Source organism: Mauremys mutica, chromosome 8 (genome assembly GCF_020497125.1).
Source record: "Mauremys mutica isolate MM-2020 ecotype Southern chromosome 8, ASM2049712v1, whole genome shotgun sequence".
NCBI classification, from domain to species: domain Eukaryota; kingdom Metazoa; phylum Chordata; order Testudines; family Geoemydidae; genus Mauremys; species Mauremys mutica.
In genome coordinates, this window is record NC_059079.1 from 4,911,948 (window position 1) to 4,931,163 (window position 19,216).

General features: G+C 57.1%; 1 protein-coding gene across 1 annotated transcript in view; it reads right to left on the reverse strand.

Moving 5' to 3' along the window:
* LOC123375765 (phosphatidylinositol 3-kinase regulatory subunit alpha-like) overlaps positions 1-19,216 on the reverse strand; it is a 291,825-nt gene that overhangs the window by 221,308 nt on the left and 51,301 nt on the right. Inside the window, exon 3 of the mRNA XM_045027009.1 lies at positions 16,690-17,468. Within this exon, the coding sequence (XP_044882944.1) occupies positions 16,690-16,999 (310 nt within the window). The 5' untranslated portion in view covers positions 17,000-17,468. The remainder of the gene's footprint in view (positions 1-16,689; positions 17,469-19,216) is intronic.

The following is a 19,216-nucleotide window of genomic DNA, read 5'->3' on the forward strand; positions in this document are numbered from 1 at the left end:
ATTTAAAACTATGAGCTGATCACATACCCCAGTAACTGGGGCTAGGTATGCACTGACGTTAACATAGATAAGAGGGGGTGGGATACCCCAAATGTATTGTGGGCCGTGTCCCCTAGCAGAGAGGATAACCTACTACTGCCACTCCCTCAGTGGAGTTGAGCTGAGCTACTCCCTCACCTCAGGTGACAGAGGGTTTGTGCCTAAGGTCCCAGGTTCCCACCATGTCTGGTTAAAATGGGAGGAAGGAAACTCAGTGAGGACTGAACTGCGTTTTCCGCTCGGCGCAGTTCTCGCGGGGGGCAGCGTCTTCTCTTTCCAAGACGGACTGGAGCTCAAGAACCCTTCATCTCCACTGGGACCTTCCCCAAGGCCACCCCCGCCCCCCAGGCCCCGCTACTGGGGCACGCCAAGCCAGGCCCCTTGCAGCTGGCCTCCGTGGTGCATCCCCCCAGCACTGCGCCCCCACAAAGCTCCATCCACCCAGCAGCTGCACCCATCACTCGAGACCACCACACCACCAAGCAAGACGGCCTGCAAGAGTTTGGGAGGCAAGGCAGGGATCTTACCCAGGATTCAGGGAAGACAGCGCTTCCTCTCTTCTGTGTATATAGGTCACTGTCGGGCCTTCCCTCCCACCCACTGCCTCCCCCAGCCCGTAGTTTGCACTGGGAGGGATAGAATGACCCAGTCAATGACCAACGAGTCCGAACAGCAGCCTGTCCCCCAGCTGGAACTTTGGGTTGATTGCTCTGGATCGCCTTTTACATTTTGACTGTCCCCTATTGCCACATCATGCAAATAGGGCCGTTAAGGTTCCATGTGACTTTATTAGCTCAGCAAGTGGAGAGGAGGGAGCTGCCAGTCAGCAGCTGTCTGCAGCCAGATCCCCCACCAGTCCAGCCTACTGCCCCCCTGCCTATGCTCACCGACTAAGGCTTCTGCTTTAAGTCCTGGCTGTGGGAAAGGCTGCAGGGGTGGAAAGAGGGGGAGTGGGGGCTGAGCGGGGGGGCCTGGAGGGTCTGTGACATTTTTTAAAACCAAAATGGGGGTCCCCAGGTTGCTAACGTCTGAGAACTGCTGAACTAAGCCGTGCCGCTTCCCAGCAGATGAACGGCATCACTCTGCAGAAAGGAGAAGCGAAGGGTAGGTCCCCTGTCTCTACGCTGCTCCTGGCCACTAAAGCAAACAATCTGCATAAGACAAACAGCCGTAGACAGACTGGCATAGAGCATCGTTAGCCAAAAGCCATCACACGCTGGAGACTGGGAGGGAGGAAAAGGACGCAGCGGGAAGCAGGAGCAACGTTTTCCTGACTGCAGCCCAGGCGGGAGCTCTGTGCTCCAGCTGTTGCCGTTACTGTTTGAAACGCACTTGCACATGTGTTAAGCACAAAGCCTTCTCTGCCACTGGAAGTCAACCCTGGCCTGGAGATGTTTCATTCGGGGGTGGATTCAGCAAGGAAACTAGCCGGCGACAGAAATCCTTAAAGAAATCAAAGATCAAAACAGCTCTGCACGTGACTCGATTGCTGGGGGTCGCTCGCCGGGGCCTGTTTATTTACCAAGCCTCCTACAGTGCAAGCTCTTTGGGGCTCGTCCTCTGTGTTTTGTGAATCGCTTATTACCCTGTCCCTGCTTAGCAGATGAGGACAATCCCAGCGCACGTACAGTAGCGTAGCCAGTCTAACGGCAGGAGCACAACGCATGCAACATCGGCTAGAAACACGAAGGCAGAGCAACAAGCTCAGTGCTACTGTGTGCTGGGTGGGGTCATTCCCCATCTTCCTCTGCCTCCTGGCTGCAAATACCCTTCATCAGCGTGAGCAACAGGAAGCCCAGCCAGCCGCCTTTCCCACAGCCAGAACTTAAAGCAGAAGCCTTAGTCGGTGGGCATGGGCAGGTGGCAGTAGGCTGGGCTGGTGGGGGATCTGGCTGCAGACGGCGGGTGAAAGGGCTGGGAGGCAGAGGTGTGGTGGAGTGCCTGGGACAGACCTGGGGCTGCTCTGGGACCGCCTGTGAATGCTGCATGGGACCGGGTTATCGGGATGTTTGCTGGCTGCCTACAGGGCTGCTGGGAAACAGGAAGGCCAACCGCTGACTAGAAAGACAGCCCGCGACGCGCACGCTGGGGGTTGTGACAAGGACCCAGACCTGCTGGCTGCTGCCAGTGCACAGCGCGGTGCCAGGACAGGCAGGCAGCCTGCCTTAGCCCCGCCCGCTGACCGGGAGCCACCCAAGGTAAGCCCACACCCCAACCCTGAGCCCCCACCAAACCCAGAGCACCATCCTGTACCCCAGCCCTCATCCCTGGCCCCACCCCAGAGCCCGCACCCCCAGCCCAGAGCTCATCCCCACTCCCCACCGCAATCCTGAACCCTTCATCCCCAGCCCCACCCCAGAGCCCGCACCCCCCAGCCGGATCCCGCACCCCAACTCCCTGCCCCAGCCCAGAGCCCCCCCTTGCACCCTGAACCCCTCATTTCTGGCCCCACCCTGGAGCCCGCATGCCCAGTTATAGCCCTCACCCCCTGCCCCAGCCCAGTGACAGTGAGTGAGGGGGCATGTGGTGAGCAGGGGCGGGGCATGTGGTGAGCAGGGGCGGGGCCTCTGGGCAGGGGCGGGGCCTCAGGGCAGGGGCGGGGTTAGGGTGTTCGGTTTTGTGTGACTAGAAAGTGGGCAGCCCTAGGCATGGAGGATGCAGGGGCTGGAGCATCGAGCGAAGGAGCTGCAGTGAAATGAGCACGCTCAGAGTGATAGGTGCCTTCGCCCACCCCAGCAGGAGAGCAAAGATGCTGGCAGTAGCCAACAGATGGCTGGACGGCCTGTCGGTCACAGGGGAACCCAGTTTTTTCATTTGCCATTGGGCGCGGTGGGAGGCCGGCAGAGCTGTAGCAGAGCGAGCCGAGAGGCCAGCGTTATCTGCTGTGGCTCGGGGTTAATGCAGCCCCCTGCCTGGCCTGGCCTTGGATTCCCAAGCCCCCTGATGTCAGACCGCTCTAGATCCCCCCGAAACCTGGCCCCCGCTCCTCCAGTTCCACTCCTCAAGCCGAGCACAAGTGTGATCCAAACAGAAGGGCCGAAGGGACGGGTGGGAGAAATGCTCGTGGGCTGCAGGGTGAATACACCAGGCTCATGGTCATTTAAGGGGGATGCCTCCAGAGTTCACAGCCCAGTCTGCACGGCGGCAAGGTGAGCAAAGCCAGGGGAGAGGAGGCTACGTGGCTTGGTATTTAACTGCCTCATCTTTTACCCGCCTGCCCCTCTCCACAGTACTGGGATCAGGCCAGGGCAGGGCAGGGCAGGGCAGTGCTTTGGGAGCTCTCGGATGTGCCGCGGCCTCTCCCAGAAGGTCAGGAGGAGGAGCCACTGCTGGCATTTCAACGCCTCGTGCGCTTACGAGATGCGGGAACTCAACTCCAAGGAAATCCACCTTAGCAGCCTCCCTCAGAGACTGCCACAAAGTCAGCTTGCAACATCACCGGCGCGGAGTGCTGCAAAGTGCTGCGGTCCCCTCCCCACCTCCATCCCTGACTCTTCCGGAGACGCTCGCTGCTCAGCCCCGATCCTCACCCCCCTGCCCGTCCCCGGCAGGGGCGGCTCCAGGCCGCAGCATGCCAAGCGTGTGCTTTGGGCGGCAAGCCACGGGGGGGCGCTCTGCTGGCGCCGCGAGGGTGGCAGCTTGCCTGTGGAGAGTCTGCTGGTCCCGCGCAGTGATGAGCTGCCAAAATCTTAACAACGGGTTCCCTATAAAAAGTTCTGATTTAAGGGATGTGCGACAGCATGTATTTTTTGTACCAATAGGGTTACCATACGTCCATATTTTCCCAGGAGGTGATTAAGAACCGAAAAGCCTGACATGTCCAGGAAAATACAGATGTATTTTAACCCTACCTAAAGTTCTTTTTTAAAAAGATGGGGCTGAACTAGAAATGAGCTCCGTTTCACATGTGTGGGTGGTGATCAGGGACAGTCTCAATTTTTGGGTCTTTTTCTTATATAGGCTCCTATTACCCCTCACCCCCGTCCCGATTTTTCACACTTGCTGTCTGGTCACTCTAGGGTGTGCACATGTGTGGGTCCCAGCTGCTCCCTGCCCCCCCCCTCATTAAAGCAGGTGTGCAGGGTTACTGCCCTGGGAACTGCAGGGCACCAGTGGATGTGGGGCTGGCTGCAGATAGGGGGGTGGGGCAGGGCTAGCTGGAGGCAGGGAGTGACACGGGCTGGCTGTGGGCAGGTGATGCAGACGGGCGGGCTGCGAGTGGCTGCGGGCAGGGGGTGGCTGCGGGCAGGGGGTGGCTGGGGCTGGGGCTGTGGGCAGGGGGTGGGGCAGGGGGTGGCTGGGGCTGGGGGGTGGGCAGGGGCTGGCTGGGGGCTGGGGGTGGCTGGGGCTGTGGGCAGGGGGTGGCTGGGGGCAAGGGGTGGGGCAGGGGGCTGGCTGTGGGCAGGGGGCTGGCTGGGGGTAGGGGGTGGCTGGGGGCAGGGGCTGGCTGGGGCTGGGGGTGGCTGTGGGCAAGGGGTGGGGCAGGGGGTGGCTGGGGGCAGGGGCTGTGGGCAGGGAAGGCGGGGGGAGGGGCGCAGACACTCACACGGGGGGGGGGGCTGGGAGCAGCAGGAGGCAGCCGGGGACTCACCAGGCAGCAGCAGGAGCCCCAGGGCCAGAGGTCCAAAGAGCAGGAGCAGCAACAGGGCCAGGAGGCAGCTCACATGGCTCCCGCAGCACAGCGCAGCGCCCCCCGGCGGCCGGGAGGAGGAATTACAGGCTTCCCAGGCAGAGCCCATCAAAGCTTCCCTCGCAGGGAAGCTAGTTAACAAGCGGTTCTAAAACCGCTTCTAAATTTAACGACGGGTTCGCGCGAACCGGTGCGAACCGGCTCCAGCTCACCCCTGGTCCCGCGGCTTTGGAGCCACGGGACCAGCGGATCCTCCGCAGGCAAGCCGCCGAAGGCAGCCTGCCTGCCGTGCTTGGGGCAGCAAAATGCCTAGAGCCGCCCCTGGTCCCCGGTGCCTGGCCCTGATCCTCACCCACATGCCCGTTCCCAGTGCCTGGCCCCGATCCTCACCCCCGTGCCCATGCCTGGCCCTGAGCCTCACCCCCGTGCCCATGCCTGGCCCTGAGCCTCACCCCCCTGCCCGTGCCCAGTGCCTGGCCCCAATTCTCACCCCCGCGCCTGTCCCCAGTACCTGGCCGTGAGCCTCACCCCTGTGCCCACTGCCTGGACCCGATCCTCACCCCCCACCCATTCCTGGTGCCTGGACCCGATCCTCACTCCCGCGCCTGACCCGGTTCCTGGCCCCGATCCTCACCCTGTGCCCGTGCCCAGTGCCTGGCCCCAGTCCTGATCCTATGCCCGACCCCGGTGCCTGGCTCCGATCCTCACCCCTGTGCCAGTGCCTGGCCCTGATTCTCACCCTTGTGCCTGTGCCCAGTGCCTGGTGTCGCTGCTGCTCCCACTCTTCCCGTTAAGGAGGAAAACACAGGACTGTTGCACATGGATTCAATGAACATGCCAGCCCTGGAGCATGGTGAGCAAACAGAGGGAATGAACGGAACAAGGCAATTATCAAGTGATCCACTCCTGCAGTCCGGTCTCAGCTCCTGGCAGTCAGATTTGGGACACCCGGAGCAGGGGGTTGCATCCCTGATCATATTGGCTAATAGCCACTGATGGATCTATCCTCCATTAACTTATCTAGTTCTTTTTTGAACCCAGTTATACTTTTGGCCTTCACAACATCTCCTGGCAAGGAGTTCCACAGGTTGACTGTGAGTTGTGTGTAGAACTTCCTTTTGTTTTAAACCTGCTGTCTCGTAATTTCATTGGGTGACCCCTTAGTTCTTGTGTTATGAGAAGGGGGAAATAACACTTCCCAATTCACTATCTCCACACCAGTCACGATTTTATAGACATCTGTCATATTCCTCCCTCCCCGGGTTGTATCTCTTCCAAGCTGAATATTTCCCTCTTGAAGTATTGGAGCTGGCGAGGGCTGTCGAAACGAGCAACAACTTGCAGGGCCCTTCGGAGCAAGGGGATCGGCTCTCGAGGCTCGTGCCGCAAACCAAGCACCAACCCCGTGATGAAGCTGGTTGCTTTCCCTTCTGGAGACTTTGCAACACCCGCAGCAGCGTGGTGCTCTGGGCAGCTGTTACCGTGTTCCTGTCAATACCAGAACAACCACCTGCTTACACCGCGCAGACGAGTTTGCTTAACCTCTGTCCTCTTGTTTCCATGGAGTAACCTCCTCTGAACGCTGCGTTTGTGCTTAGATCCGTAGGCTCTAGCTGCCCACAGCACAGGGTGGGTTACACACAAACGCCTCTTGCCATAGCTTAGCGATGATGGTGTATGCCCCGGGTTCACAGCCTCGGGGTCAAGCACAGGAATCAAGGGTGCTATCTATCCTGCCCGTCCCACGTTATAAAAAGGAAGGGGAATCCATGCTAGATGGGAGAAGAATCCCCCCGGTGTGGAAAAGGCAGAGACTCACCGGACAACTGTTCCCAGTTAATGCGCACAAAAGGGGGATCAGGATCCGACCCTCGGCCCAACTCCACTGATCGGCAGACTACGTGGACTCACGCCAGTTAAGGAGTTGAGCTTAGACTCAGCATTTTCCAGGCCAACATGCACTCAGCAGATGACTGGCATTTCACCTCTCTGTCCTGTCTGTCCTGTCCGTGTAGACAGTAATAGCAATCCCTGCCCCCAAAGAGCTTGCAATGTGTTTACACAGCACCCAGCCCAACAGGGCCCTGACGGTCCTACTGGAATACAAATCCAGAGCGACTCCCATGCTGTTGTAGACAGATCAAAAGCAGGGCCTTAGTTTTCCAATGAGCTCACTGTGCCCAGTCAAATGCAAAGCTGGCGACACTGATGAAATACTTCCTCTGGCAATTCCATCTATGGAACCAGCTGGTCCCCTAAGTACATGCAGCATAAAAAATTAATTGTAAGCATGTACCCCACTGGCCAGCATTACAGGGCCCCTCTGTGTGCCCACTCCGCAGACAACATGATTATGTTACAGCCCCAGCTACAGATCTTTAGCTCTGGAGATCCCTGGTTCGATCCCCGGTGCGTCAGCCTGTCACTCTCACACGTTGGCAAGCAAAGGGTTTTAGAAAATCACTCCCCTTGATGTACCTTCCCAGACCGGAATTCAAGCACCGAAAGCAAAGCATTTTCCCATTCAGCAGCCACGCCAACAGCTGCTGCAGGAAAAACAAAGACCCTCGAGTCGTGGCAGGTACCGGTATTGTGAATTCACTTTCAGGGTGGGTTTGCACAGTGCACAAGGGAAACAAACACTGTTTAAAATTCTGTGTGTGCAGCCCATTGTCTCCTCTCCCTTTCCCCCGTTGAAGGTCAGCGGCCCTCATTACCAAGCACCCTCTGATAAATTGTCATGCAGTGAAGAAAGTTCTCTTGTTTGTCCAGCCAGGAGTGAGAAAACCCAATTACACCTAATGAAGTGAAACTCAGACACCTGCCAGCAGCAAGGACAGAGGCAGCTTCGGGGGAGGGAAATAGCCCCAGAGCGGTTTGTAATAACCTCGCAGCTCTGGGCATAGGTCTGCAGCTGGGAGACAGCCCTGGCGCTACCACACCAAGCTGCTTGATCTAAAGCAGGTAGGGTGACCAGATGTTCTGATTTTACAGGGACAGCCCCGATTTTTGGGTCTTTTTCTTATATAGGCTCCTATTACCTCCCACCCCCTGTCCTGATTTTCCACACTTGCTGTCTGGTCGCCCTATAAGCCGTGGTTCTCAAGCAGGGGTCCAGGGCCCCCTAAGGGGCCTCGAGCAGGTTTCAGGGGGGCCTCCAACCAGGGCCAGCATTAGACTTGCTGGGGCCCAGGGCAGAAAGCCGAAGCCGCACTGCATGGGGCTGAAGCCCGGGCCCCTGAGCCCCGCCATCCGGGGCTGAAGCTGAAGCCTGAGTAATGTAGCTTCCTGGGGGCCCCAGACAATTGCCCTGCTTGCTACCCCCTAACGCCGGCCCCGGCTTTTATATGCAGAAAACCAGTTCTTGTGGCACAGGGGGGCCGTGGAGTTTTTATAGCATGTGCGGGGGGGGGGGGGGCTCAGAAAGAAAAAGGTTGAGGACCCCTGATCGAAAGGGCTCCCTCTAGTAGGCATAGGCAGCAGACTGTTCTCAATGCAGACCAGCCATTAGCAGGAGACACCCAAATGTAGCCGGTGTTACATGCTCATTTCCACCAAGTAATTTCCAGCCCCAGTCAATGCCCATCTCAAAGCTCAATTAGGAATGGAATGTCTTAAATAGGAGGAGCGGATTACAGAAAAACAGACATAAAATCAGACACGAACAGGCACCCCCCTCCCCCCCCCCCACAACTTGAGTTCCAACTTTGCCTCCCTTGTTTACCAGTGAACACGTCCCGCCTGGAACTCAGTACTGTGCCCAGAGACATCTAGTGGCTGAATAGTGTCCTGCAAGTTAAATATCCCATTGACAAAAATACAGCAGCCATGTGGCTATGGACTATGGGTAAGGCTGTGAGTCTATCACAGAAGTCACAGACTCCGTGACTTTCCGTGACCTCTGAGACTTCTACAGTGGCCAGTGCTGGCTCAGGGGCTGCTGGGCCAGCAGCAGCAGTTTGGGTGTGTAGGAGGGGGCTCAGAGCTAGGGGCAGAAGGTTGGGGGGTGCGCTTACCTCAGGGCGGGGGGCTCCCCAGCTCCCACTGGCATGGCCCTGCAGCTCCTAGGCAGAGGGGCCAGGTGGCTCTGTATGCTGCCCATCCCCACAGGCCCTGCCCCCGCAGCTCCCATTGGCTGCAGTTCCCGGCCAATGGGAGCTGTGGCACTTGTGGCAGGAGCAGCGTGAGGAGCCCCCTGGCCCTTCCGCTGCCTAGGAGCTGCAGGGACACACGGAGCCAGGTAGGGAGCCTGCCAGCCCCGCCAACCCTCCCACCCCCAGCACGAGTCCCGGGTCACTTCCCCCAGCACGTGCAGCACCACCCGCCCAAGTTTTCGTCAGTGTGTGATGCTTGACCAAAGAAGGTTAAGCATCCTGCAGGATAAATGACTCAAATTCAACCCTTAACAGCATATTGGTAGATAATGTTTGTGGTTTTGTGTGTTTACATATATATTGGTAGAGGTCAACAATGTAAAACCAGTCCCTGTCTATGCTGTATTCTGTTAATTCAGAGATCAAAAGGACATCTCCACATTTAAATGAGCTGTAAACAGACTATCACTGTATTCATAGCCAATCATCTGCAAAGGGTGGGAAAACAGGCAATTGCCTTATGTTAATCTGTGTGGATAATTACCGGTGATGCTTAGAAAATGGGTCCACTTTCAAGTCCCCATGAAGCCTATTGTTCGCCTAAGGACTTGAGCTGTCACTAGAGGGCCTGAAACTGTATAAAAGACCCTTGGGTCCTGATCCTGTCATCCCACACCTGCCTGATGCTTCATGCAAGGGAAGCCGAAGCCATAAGGACTGAGATCCCAGTCCTGATTGGACCACCGGGAATACAAACACTGGACTACAACCTATGAACTATTTCGGAAAATACTCTTTGCATCCACAAAGCTCTCCATCTCTGCTATGAATCTGAATCTCAAGAACTGTACTCGTCTGCACGTATATTGATCTTTTAACCAATACTGTCTCTCGTTTCCTTTTAAACACATTTTAGTTTAGTTAATAAGAATTGGCTGCAAGCGTGTATTTGGGTAAGATCTGAAATATTCATTAACCTGGGAGGTAATGTGTCTGATCCTTTGGGATTGGTAGAACTTTCTTAAACACTGAATAAGATTTTCAGGAATCCTCATCATATTTGACGTGGGTACCTGGATGGAGGCCTGAGGCTGGGTTACTTTAAGGGAACTGTGCTGTTTGGACGTCTGACTAACCAGTGAGGTAATAAGGAAGCTGTTTTATGCTGGTTTGGTGAATCTAAGTATTGGAACATCCACCTGCTTTGTAGATTGTCTGCCTCATTCTTTGCAGTTCACCCTAATTGAGTGAGCTCAGCTGGCCTCCCTGGGATCCCGGTCACACAGGAGTATATAGTAAAAGTCCTGGACAGCTCACGGGCTGTGAATTTTTGTTTAAAGCCCGTGACCTGTCCAAGACTTTTACTAAAAATACCTGTGACTAAAACGTAGCCTTAACTATCAGCCTTTCATGTCTAGAGACCTGGGTTCAAACGTGGATCGAGTCACTAGGGAGAATTGGTGATGGTCAAACGCCACAAACATTCTCCCTGTGAATATTTGTGGTGAGCGGCATCCCTGCCCCTTTGAATTGATCCTTCCCCAGAAGACGAAAACCGCCCAGCCCAGCTCAAAGATGGCAGAGGCACAAGGTGCTCTTCACCTGTGATCCTCAAGCCGAGGCTCGGTGACTGAAGTTCAGCAAGGCAGTTCAGAGAACCGTGATCTGCTCGCGTTCACTGAATAAACCCGTCCTTCCGATGACAGACCGCGGAGCAGAGCAGGGCAGGGCATAACGAAGGCAGGCGTGGCACAGACAGCTTTAGAATCATAGAATATCAGGGTTGGAAGGAACCTCAAAGCAGGACCAACCGCCAACTAAATCATCCCAGCCAGGGCTTTGTCAAGCCGGGCCTTAAAAACCTCTAAGGAAGGAGATTCCACCACCTTCCTAGGGAACCCATTCCAGTGCTTCACCACCCTCCTAGTGAAGGTTTCCTAATATCCAACCTAGACCTCCCCCACTGCAACCTGAGACCGTTGCTCCTTGTTCTGTCTGTAACAGCTCTGCACTGGCCCAGCACTCGCTGATCAGTTCACGCCTTGTGAGTCCGTACCACCCTTTCCATACGAAAGGCAGCCCACTGTACAACACAGAATAACACCGAACAAGGCAGCAACACCCCTCCTATGGAGCACGCAGGCTGGCTCGGCGCTCTGCTTGCTTTACCTAGATCTCTGCCAAGGGCGACTGGCACGGCAGCATGGTAAAAATGCTGGGCATGGTAGGGGGAGATGAAACAGGAGAGTCACTAGACACCTTTCCCTCTGAACAGCCAGGAGGGAGGGGGGCAGATACCACACCAGGATGGAGCTGGCCATCCTGGTGCAGGTCCTGACGCTGCCCACTTGGCGACGACGGAGAGTGGCAACGTCATAATGGCTGCCTCTTAATGCAATGTCGTAACGCAGGCGTTATGATGAGGCAACGTCAGGACGACACTCTGCATGCCTCAGATCAGGCGTCTGAGGAAGGGAGACTGGCCATAGCCCTTCCCCACTTCACAGCGGTGTTGCAAGGATGATTATGGTAAGGATCATTGGATGCTCAGGTGCTGCGGTGATGTATGGAGGGAGAGGCCTTTCATCCTCTGACAGGCCTGTCAAGCCAGCGTGCTGTCCATCATCTTTTAAGAAGACGGTCTTTGTAACCGTCGCTGGCTAGCGATGTGTATTTGGGAACCTACAGGAGCTGCCTTTGGAGGTTAGGAGAACTGTATTCTTGGGGGAGTGGGTAGAAATCCCACAGAAACAGGCTGGAATATAGCCCGGATTGATGGCGACCTGTCAAACGTTAATTTAGGGCAATTCCCTCTGCAGCCACTTCTGGGTCCAGCTGAGTCTTTGGGTTAATGGTAGGGTGACCAGATGTCCCGATTTTATAGGGACAGTCCCGATTTTGGGGTCTTTTTCTTATATAGGCTCCTATTACCCCCACCCCCATCCCTAGTTAATGGCGATCGCTTTAAAAATAAAGAGTGAGCGGCCAGCTCTAAAAACACAGCTCCCTATGTCGGCGTGCAAACTGGGCTCGATCCGCCATTGCCCGGCCCCCAGTGTGGCTGCAAAGTAGGTGCAAAACGCTGCCATGCTGGTTCGGTAGCGGCTTTCCTGGCTTTGCACGGGGTAAACGGCTGCAAGGAGGCAGGGCACGGCTGAATTTGGCCCCTCACTCCTGCAGAGCCCAGCCTGCTCCGGGAGAGGGAGCTGGATTCCGTGCTGCGCCCGGCGCATCGCCAACAGAACGGCCGGCTCAGTTTCTCTCGCAGAAGCGTCACTGCTGTTGTGGCGAGCCAGGTGGGTTTGCCAGTCCCAGGGGGAGTCTGCAGCATTAATAGTCAGGAATAGAAAACTTTAATAAGGATGCCCCTTCATGTCACTCCTCGGAGGCTAATCCTCCTTTAAATCAATCATGTTCTCTGTGGGCATCTCAGGCGTGGCATAATCCTGCCGCGCCATATGGGGCACTGCTACCACCCTTTGCTCCCAGCCACCCCCGTGCCTTTGCAATGCTTTGCTGGGCCCTTTGAACACGAGGCTCGCTCATCGAGTTCAGGGAGGTGGCAAGGAAGGAAGGAAATCAGCAAAACTGCTTAATGCTCCAGCACGCTTCAAAACTACACAAGCCCTTTTGTTAACCTAGTTCGAAATCCCTGCATGAGACACAGACCAGGCAGCCAGACACCAGAGGATTGGAGATACTAAGCTGGTTCTGGAGAGAGTTCAGCCTTGGGTAGGTCACGCTGTGTCGATCTGAATTAACCCCAGCAGAGGTCCCAGCCTGGAAGCAGACCGACCTTATGCCCGGAGAGAGATTTCTCCCTTATCACGTCCTGGCGGAGAGGAGAATGAACCAGGCTGGTTCTTTTTGCTCGGTGCATTATGGAACTGCCGACGTGTTGCGATCAAGCAGAGGTTTTGGCTCACCCACATCCAAGCTGTACTCGGCGTTTTTTAAAGATTAAGTCAGTGGGGGCTGCGTGTGCTGGGCCCCTCTGACAGGCAGGGCCTCTTCAGTCAGGTGCCTAAAGATGGAGGTAAGTGGCCCCCTGAGTTAAGTGCCTCAGTTTAGACACCTAAGTTTGAACACATCCCCCGTTAGACAATCTAGGTGCCTTTTAGCTCATGCAGTAGAGACTCATACACGAAGCTTCAGAGGTCCCAGGTTCGATCCCGCCCACCGATGACCAGGGTCGGCTGGTGTTACACTTATAGTCATAGACAAGGCAGACCAAGGGGGGAATTGTTATTCCCCATTTTGCAGATGGGAAACTGAGGCACAGAGAGGCTCAGTGACATGGCCAAGGTCACAAAGGGAGTCTGTGGCAGAGCAGGGAATTGAACCCAGGTGTCCTGAGTCCCAGCTCGGTGCCTTAACCCAGTGGTTCTCAACCAGGGGTTCGCACATCCCTGGGGTCCACAGAGGTCTTCCAGGGGGTACAACAACCCATCTAGATATTTGCCTAGTTTTACAACAGGCCACATGAAAAGCACTAGCGATGTCAGTACAAACTAAAATTTCATACAGATACGGACTTGTTTATACTGCTCTATATACGATACACTGAAATGTAAGTACAACACGTATATTCCAACTGATTTCTTTTATAATTCTATAGTAAAAGTGACGAAGTCAGCAATTGTTCAGGAACAGTGTTGCTGTGACGTGTCTGATTTTGTAAGCAAGTCATTTTTAAATGAGGTGAAACTTGGGGATACACAAGACAAATCAAACTCCTGACAGGGGTACAGTCGTCTGGAAAGGTTGAAAGCCACTGCCTTAACCCCTCCTCCCTCCAACAAAAACAGTCGCCTAATCTGAAAGTCAGAGCGATGTGACATTAGCCAGGGATTTCATGCCTTGAACCACTGCAGCAGTGAGACCCTGCAACCTAAACAGATTTATAAAACTGCTTGGCTTTGGGGGAAAAAATCCCAGCCGGTCTGACCCCCTGATCTGCCTGCAACAAAGCCGTCCTCTCCATCCCTTCCCCTCTCTTTTGGGCAGCCGAACGGAGTGTCTAACACAATCACACACGTAGCAGTGATCAGGCTGCAGTAACAACAAATAAATCTAATTTTCTTCTCCAACAGGCTGAGTTCTCCTCTCAGGCTACGGAACTGCATTGACTTCTCCAGAGTGACTCCTGACTTGTATGGGCCCAAGCGTGGGCGGAATCAGGCCATATACTCTGGGCATCCTCATTCAAACACAACACAGAGAAGGACACTGCTCATGCAGAAACCTGACCCAAGAACATTCCACCTGAGGCTCCACCCATGGCGTGCAACAAACTGAGGCATCGGACTTCACTGCTGAAGAATCAGTTTGCAGTCTACAAATATTTATACCTTTGCAACTCACCAAGACCCCTAGCTAGAAATGTCCTCCTGTTTTTAAGGGACTCTGTGAAAAGAGACAAGAGTCTTGCGTTCAGGATTTATGGGTTCTCCATACACCAAGAGCAGCCGTGTATTTCCAAGTCAAAATGAGTTTTGATTAGCAACTGATCAAGAAAGAACTTCTGGTGAGAGCACAGTGCGTAACCGCACCTCTGCAACAATCTGCATGGAGATGATTCATATTTAAAGCTGCAAGACCCAGAAAACGAAGACAGGACAGATAAGATACACAACTGATTACACCAGAAACAAGCTTGGAAGTCACTTTGGCAGGCTGAAAAGAGGGGAAAGGAAAGAGCAAGTGACAGTGAAGACTCTAAGCGAGGGAGAAACACACCGTCTTCCCTCTGCCATCGGTGGGTCCTTGAAAGGAAATCCTACACCTCTGCAGCCACACCTCTCACAGGGGCATATCTGTTAAGACTGTACAGCTCCTCGCGTTCCTTTCTGTGCTCCCCCACAGCTGCAATAATTAGCTCTTACCAGGGCCGGCTCTGGCTTTTTTGCCGCCCCAAGCAAAACAAAACAAAAAAAAACCAACCTGTGGGGTGGCCGGAGCCAGGGTGCAAACTTTCAGCTAGCGGGACTCCCTGTGCTGCAGACGTGCCCCGGGCAGTGGAGTGCGCGCCCCAGCTAGCAAGGGGGAGAGGGAGGGAGCGGGGGGGGGGGAGAGAGACAAGGGGGGCGGCCAGGGCTTCCTTCAGCCAGGGCGCTCACCACGCACCCCCTCCCGCTGCGCCGCCTGCCGGGAGGACTCGGTGCCGCTCCGGTTGGCGGGGAGGGAAGGACGCGGGCTGCCGGGCTTGCTGCAGACCTGGCACCGGCTGGGGCAGAGTGCGCAGCCGGCTCCCAGCAGGGCGCTTCCCTCCTCCGCGCCGCCATCCCCTACAGGGCGGCCAGAGCGGCGAACAGAAAAAGAAAAAAAAGGGGCGGCCGTGCCGCCCTAGGATTGGCCGGAAGCCGCCCCTTAGAATCTGCCGCCCCAAGCACGAGCTTGCTTGGCTGGTGCCTGGAGCCGGCCCTGGCTCTTCCCCAGCACTTTCCAGCTACAGATCTCAGAAGAGCTGACCCAGGTGACAGCATTACACTCACGCCCCGTCCGACCCACTGACCAGTGGCCTCGCTGGGAGCTGGGCATTCAGTCTGTCTCTTGGCTCCCCAGGGTGGCTTGCTATGGGACCTTTTCTCCCTGCCTCCCTACCAGCTCTTGCACCCGACTGCCTGCAGAAGTGATGGGGCGCTTAGCCCCTGGCTCCTGGGATCGCTCGCCGTGCTGCCGGTTTCTGTTTGTCACTGGTACAAATCCAGACACGCTCCACTGAGCTGTACAACGCATGCTAAATGATCCCATTCATTCAGCCTCCGATTCGCTGCTCAGCCTGGCTCAGAGGAGCGACGGGCTCGGTGCATACGTCGCAACACGCTCGGAACAAAACCGACCGCATCCCCCCGCCCAGATCCGAGCCCCGCAAACTGTGAGCTGATCTGACCTCTGGGGCTGGCGTGCGTCTCCACTGGGACCCTGAGGGAGCTCTCGAGTCTGCCGTCCCTTATCCCCCCCGCAGAGGTAATCCCACTTCCCAGAGGAAAACTGCAGCCCAAGCATCCAGAGCGCCCTGGATGACTTAATTCCCCCGGTGTCAAGGAAGCCCCAGTCTCTTCTGCCGAGGATTGGGAGGCAGGACTACCTGGCAAACACCACAAATCCGGGTGCCCACAGTGGAGCTAGCAGCGCCATCCTGCCCCAGCTTTGGTGGTGATTCAAAGTCACCCGTGACGCCAGCCAGTCGCCCCATGCCAGCTTGCTCCATGAGCCAACCCTGCCAGAACCGGATCTCACGCAGGCCGGTGTAAATCAATCAGGAGTGACGCCACTGAGGCCAGCAGAGTCCTACCCCGTAGAAAGTCAGTGCGCGACCCGTATCGAGGCCTCTAACAGACCTTGACTATGAGACCCCAGGCAGGACTCCATGCGAATGCCCCCCGGCACAGCGTGCTCCCAGCCGGCTCCCGTCGCTCCTGAGCCTCCGCCGCCGGTTAGGAACACGTGTCCGGTTGGGCTCAACCACCCAGAGCCACATGTCCAGCCAGCCCCTGCTTTCTACATGCAAAGCCGAGCTTGGGGGAGGCGTCTTGGAGGCACGTCCCCCACCCCGCTCCCCTCTCCCCCCTCCGGAGGCGTGCTTGACGGCTTGCCTAGCAACCGCTTTCTGGGGGCAGGGGCCAGTTTTGCCCCACAGAGCCCATGGGGTTTGGGGCCCAGCTGCCTGACCTCCCCCCACGTGGAGACCGTGGGAGCTGGCTGAACGTAGCCCTGCCCCCAAAGAGGAGGGGGTGCGTGGGCAGGGGGTCCCCGCGTTCCCTGGGAGATGGGCTCTCAGGGCAGGGCGGCTGACCTTAGCCTGGGGCCTCGTGGGTGGCTCCCCACAACATCCGCTCTGAGGAGTTTTGAGAGGCCGCTACCCGGGGGGGAGGGGAGCACACTCATCACACGCAGCCCCCCCCATCCCCAGCTGGTACTCACCCCACAGCTGGCTGGTGGGGGTGGGGGGCACAGGCCTGGGCCGAGCCTTGAGAGCGCTGGGCACAATCCTCACAGGGCCCAGGTACTCCACATAGGTGCCCGGGAAGTCGCCCCGCTCCTTGGTGCGCTCGTTGAAGCCGTTCAGCCAGCCCTTGGGGCGCCTCTCGTCCCCCTCCTGGTAGTCGGCCGCGCCCAGCAGTCCCGCCTTGCTGACGGTGACCAGGTCCCCGGGGCACAGCGCCAGGTCCTCCTCTCGGCCCTTCTGATACTCGTAGAGCGCGCGGTACTGCAAACCGTCCGACGAGGCCATGGCGGGAAGCTGGCAGCAAGGGGTCACTCGCACGCCACGCGCTCTCCGCCGGGCCCAGCGGGCCTTGGGAGGGGCTGAGAAAGGGCAGTGGGCTGGGATCAGAGCTGGGTTGTGAGGGGCGAAAAGAGGAGGTCGGTAGAGCTGTGCCCAGAATGTCTAACTCTCCCCCCCCGGGCAGCCCCAGAGTCGCAGCTCCGGCTGCCAGCCTCCCACTCCGGGAGCGCGGGGATCAGAGGCAGCCCCGAGGGGTCAAGCGCATGCAGCCATCAGCCCAGCCCTCCGTAATAATCCCAGTGCCATCCGCCGCCAGCTGTGCGCGTGGGGAGGAGATTGCGGTCGCCCGTCTCTCCCCCAGCTCGGGTGCAATCAAACGTTTCCCGCTACGCCCGCCAGCCTGGATGCGCTCCGTCTTCCCGGACGACGCTGCTTGGGATCCCGTCCTCTCAGTGATCGCCTGCCCGGTCCGGCCCTGCGGGAGAGAGAGAGAGAGAGACAGCGTATTAATGCTTAAATCATCATCATCTCAAAGCACCAACGGAGCCCAGCTTCCCACCCAAAATGCCACACCGGGACTGCGGGAGACACGGGCGTCTCAGCCAGGTCCCGCGTCCGCAGGGATGAGGCACCGCAGGCAGGAAAAGCGGGGCCATGCGGCTGTAAAGGAGGAGAGACTGGGCATGGTGCCCTCTCGCCATAGGACAGTCGTTAATATGCCTCTCCCAGCACACAACACTCCTCCAGAGGGCTGCCAAAAAGCCGTGCCAGGATCTGGTTAAATACGCGGAGATGGGGAATTTTTTGAAGGGGGGGGGTACATTTCAAAAATCACTTCAGGGAGACAACTGCCCACGTCAAGTCAAAGCGAAGTGATTCCACGCAGCGTCTGGCTACAGCCCAGGCATTTCGGAGAGAAGCCCGTCTGTGAGAGACAGCCAGTCATTCATCTCCCCTTTCCTCCGCTGCCCACCACCGCCAATGTGCACAGCTCTGAGGAGCAGAAAATAGCTAGCCACATGGAGAGACGGCGGCTTCCCCCCACCTCGAACACACACACGCACAGATCTGCGTCCTACCCTCGCCTCTCCATGCCACAGGCATCGCTCCACCAGCGCAGCCTGCGTCCGGCTGCAACAACTTACCCATGGGGCTGCAACTCCTGGAAAAGTGCATGCCTCTTACCATTCGGTGCCAGGCGTGTCCCGGCTCCGTCGGCCGCCTGCAGCTGCCCGGGGCTCCCTGCCAGCCGGGGAGAGCAGGGAAAGATGTGCCTGGGAAGCTGCCCGCGCCCCCAGCCTCCCCTTTCTGGGGGAAGAGATTCCAAGGCAGCGTCCGTCGTGCAGTGCTCACGCTCCCCCCACCCACAGACCCCTTTGCGCTCCTGCACTGCTGCACTGTATTTCTAGGGTGATGTCAGTAGACACACCTCCTCGCTGGCTCTGATCTAGAGGTCTCCTCGCTGCTGCAGCAGAAGGGAGCCAGGCGTGGGGAGGGAGCCTGGGAAGGAGAGAGGGAATGAGCCGCACGCAGCGCAGAGAGAGCGAAGAGGATGTGAAAAGCAGGCGGGCACGGCCTGGCTCAGGGTTTGAGGAGGAGCCTCGGGCCCAGTTGGAGGGTAAAAATAGACAAGGCCGAGGGAGGGGAGGGAGAGATGCATCGAGGGGAGGAAGGGAGAGGGGAAAGGAGGAGAGAAAAATGAGCCCGGGGTGGGAGGGGAGCTGATCCAGACAGAAGGGTCAGGCACAGGTAGATGGGGCAGGGGAGAGGATTAGCAGGGGATTACCCAAATCCCGTTAGATGAATTGCTTCCCTGGGGCTGCTCTGGAAGAGCTCTGGGAGCTAATCCCAGCTGGGCCAGGCTGAGCTGCGGGGTCTTCCCGGGGATGGCCACTGCATTTCCTTGTATCTTGTCCAAGGCGTTTTATTTTGTAAAACCTCTCCCCACCACACACACACACGCCCGACCCTTTCGGGGCCAGTTCCTGAAAAGCAGCAGGGTCTGGTTGTCTCAGCCCCCCAGTGGCAGCAACACCATAAGGCCACGGGGCTCAGAAACAGAGCCAGAGGCGGGGGAACCAACCCACAACAAGATGGTTGAGTTTAGCCAGGTTCCCCCGGGTCACGCCCGCATGGGCCGATAGCTGGTGGGTTCTTGTGGTCACCATCTGAGGGTAGAAGTCACAGTGATCGGAGAGGTGTGGGCAGCCCACGGGCCTGAAC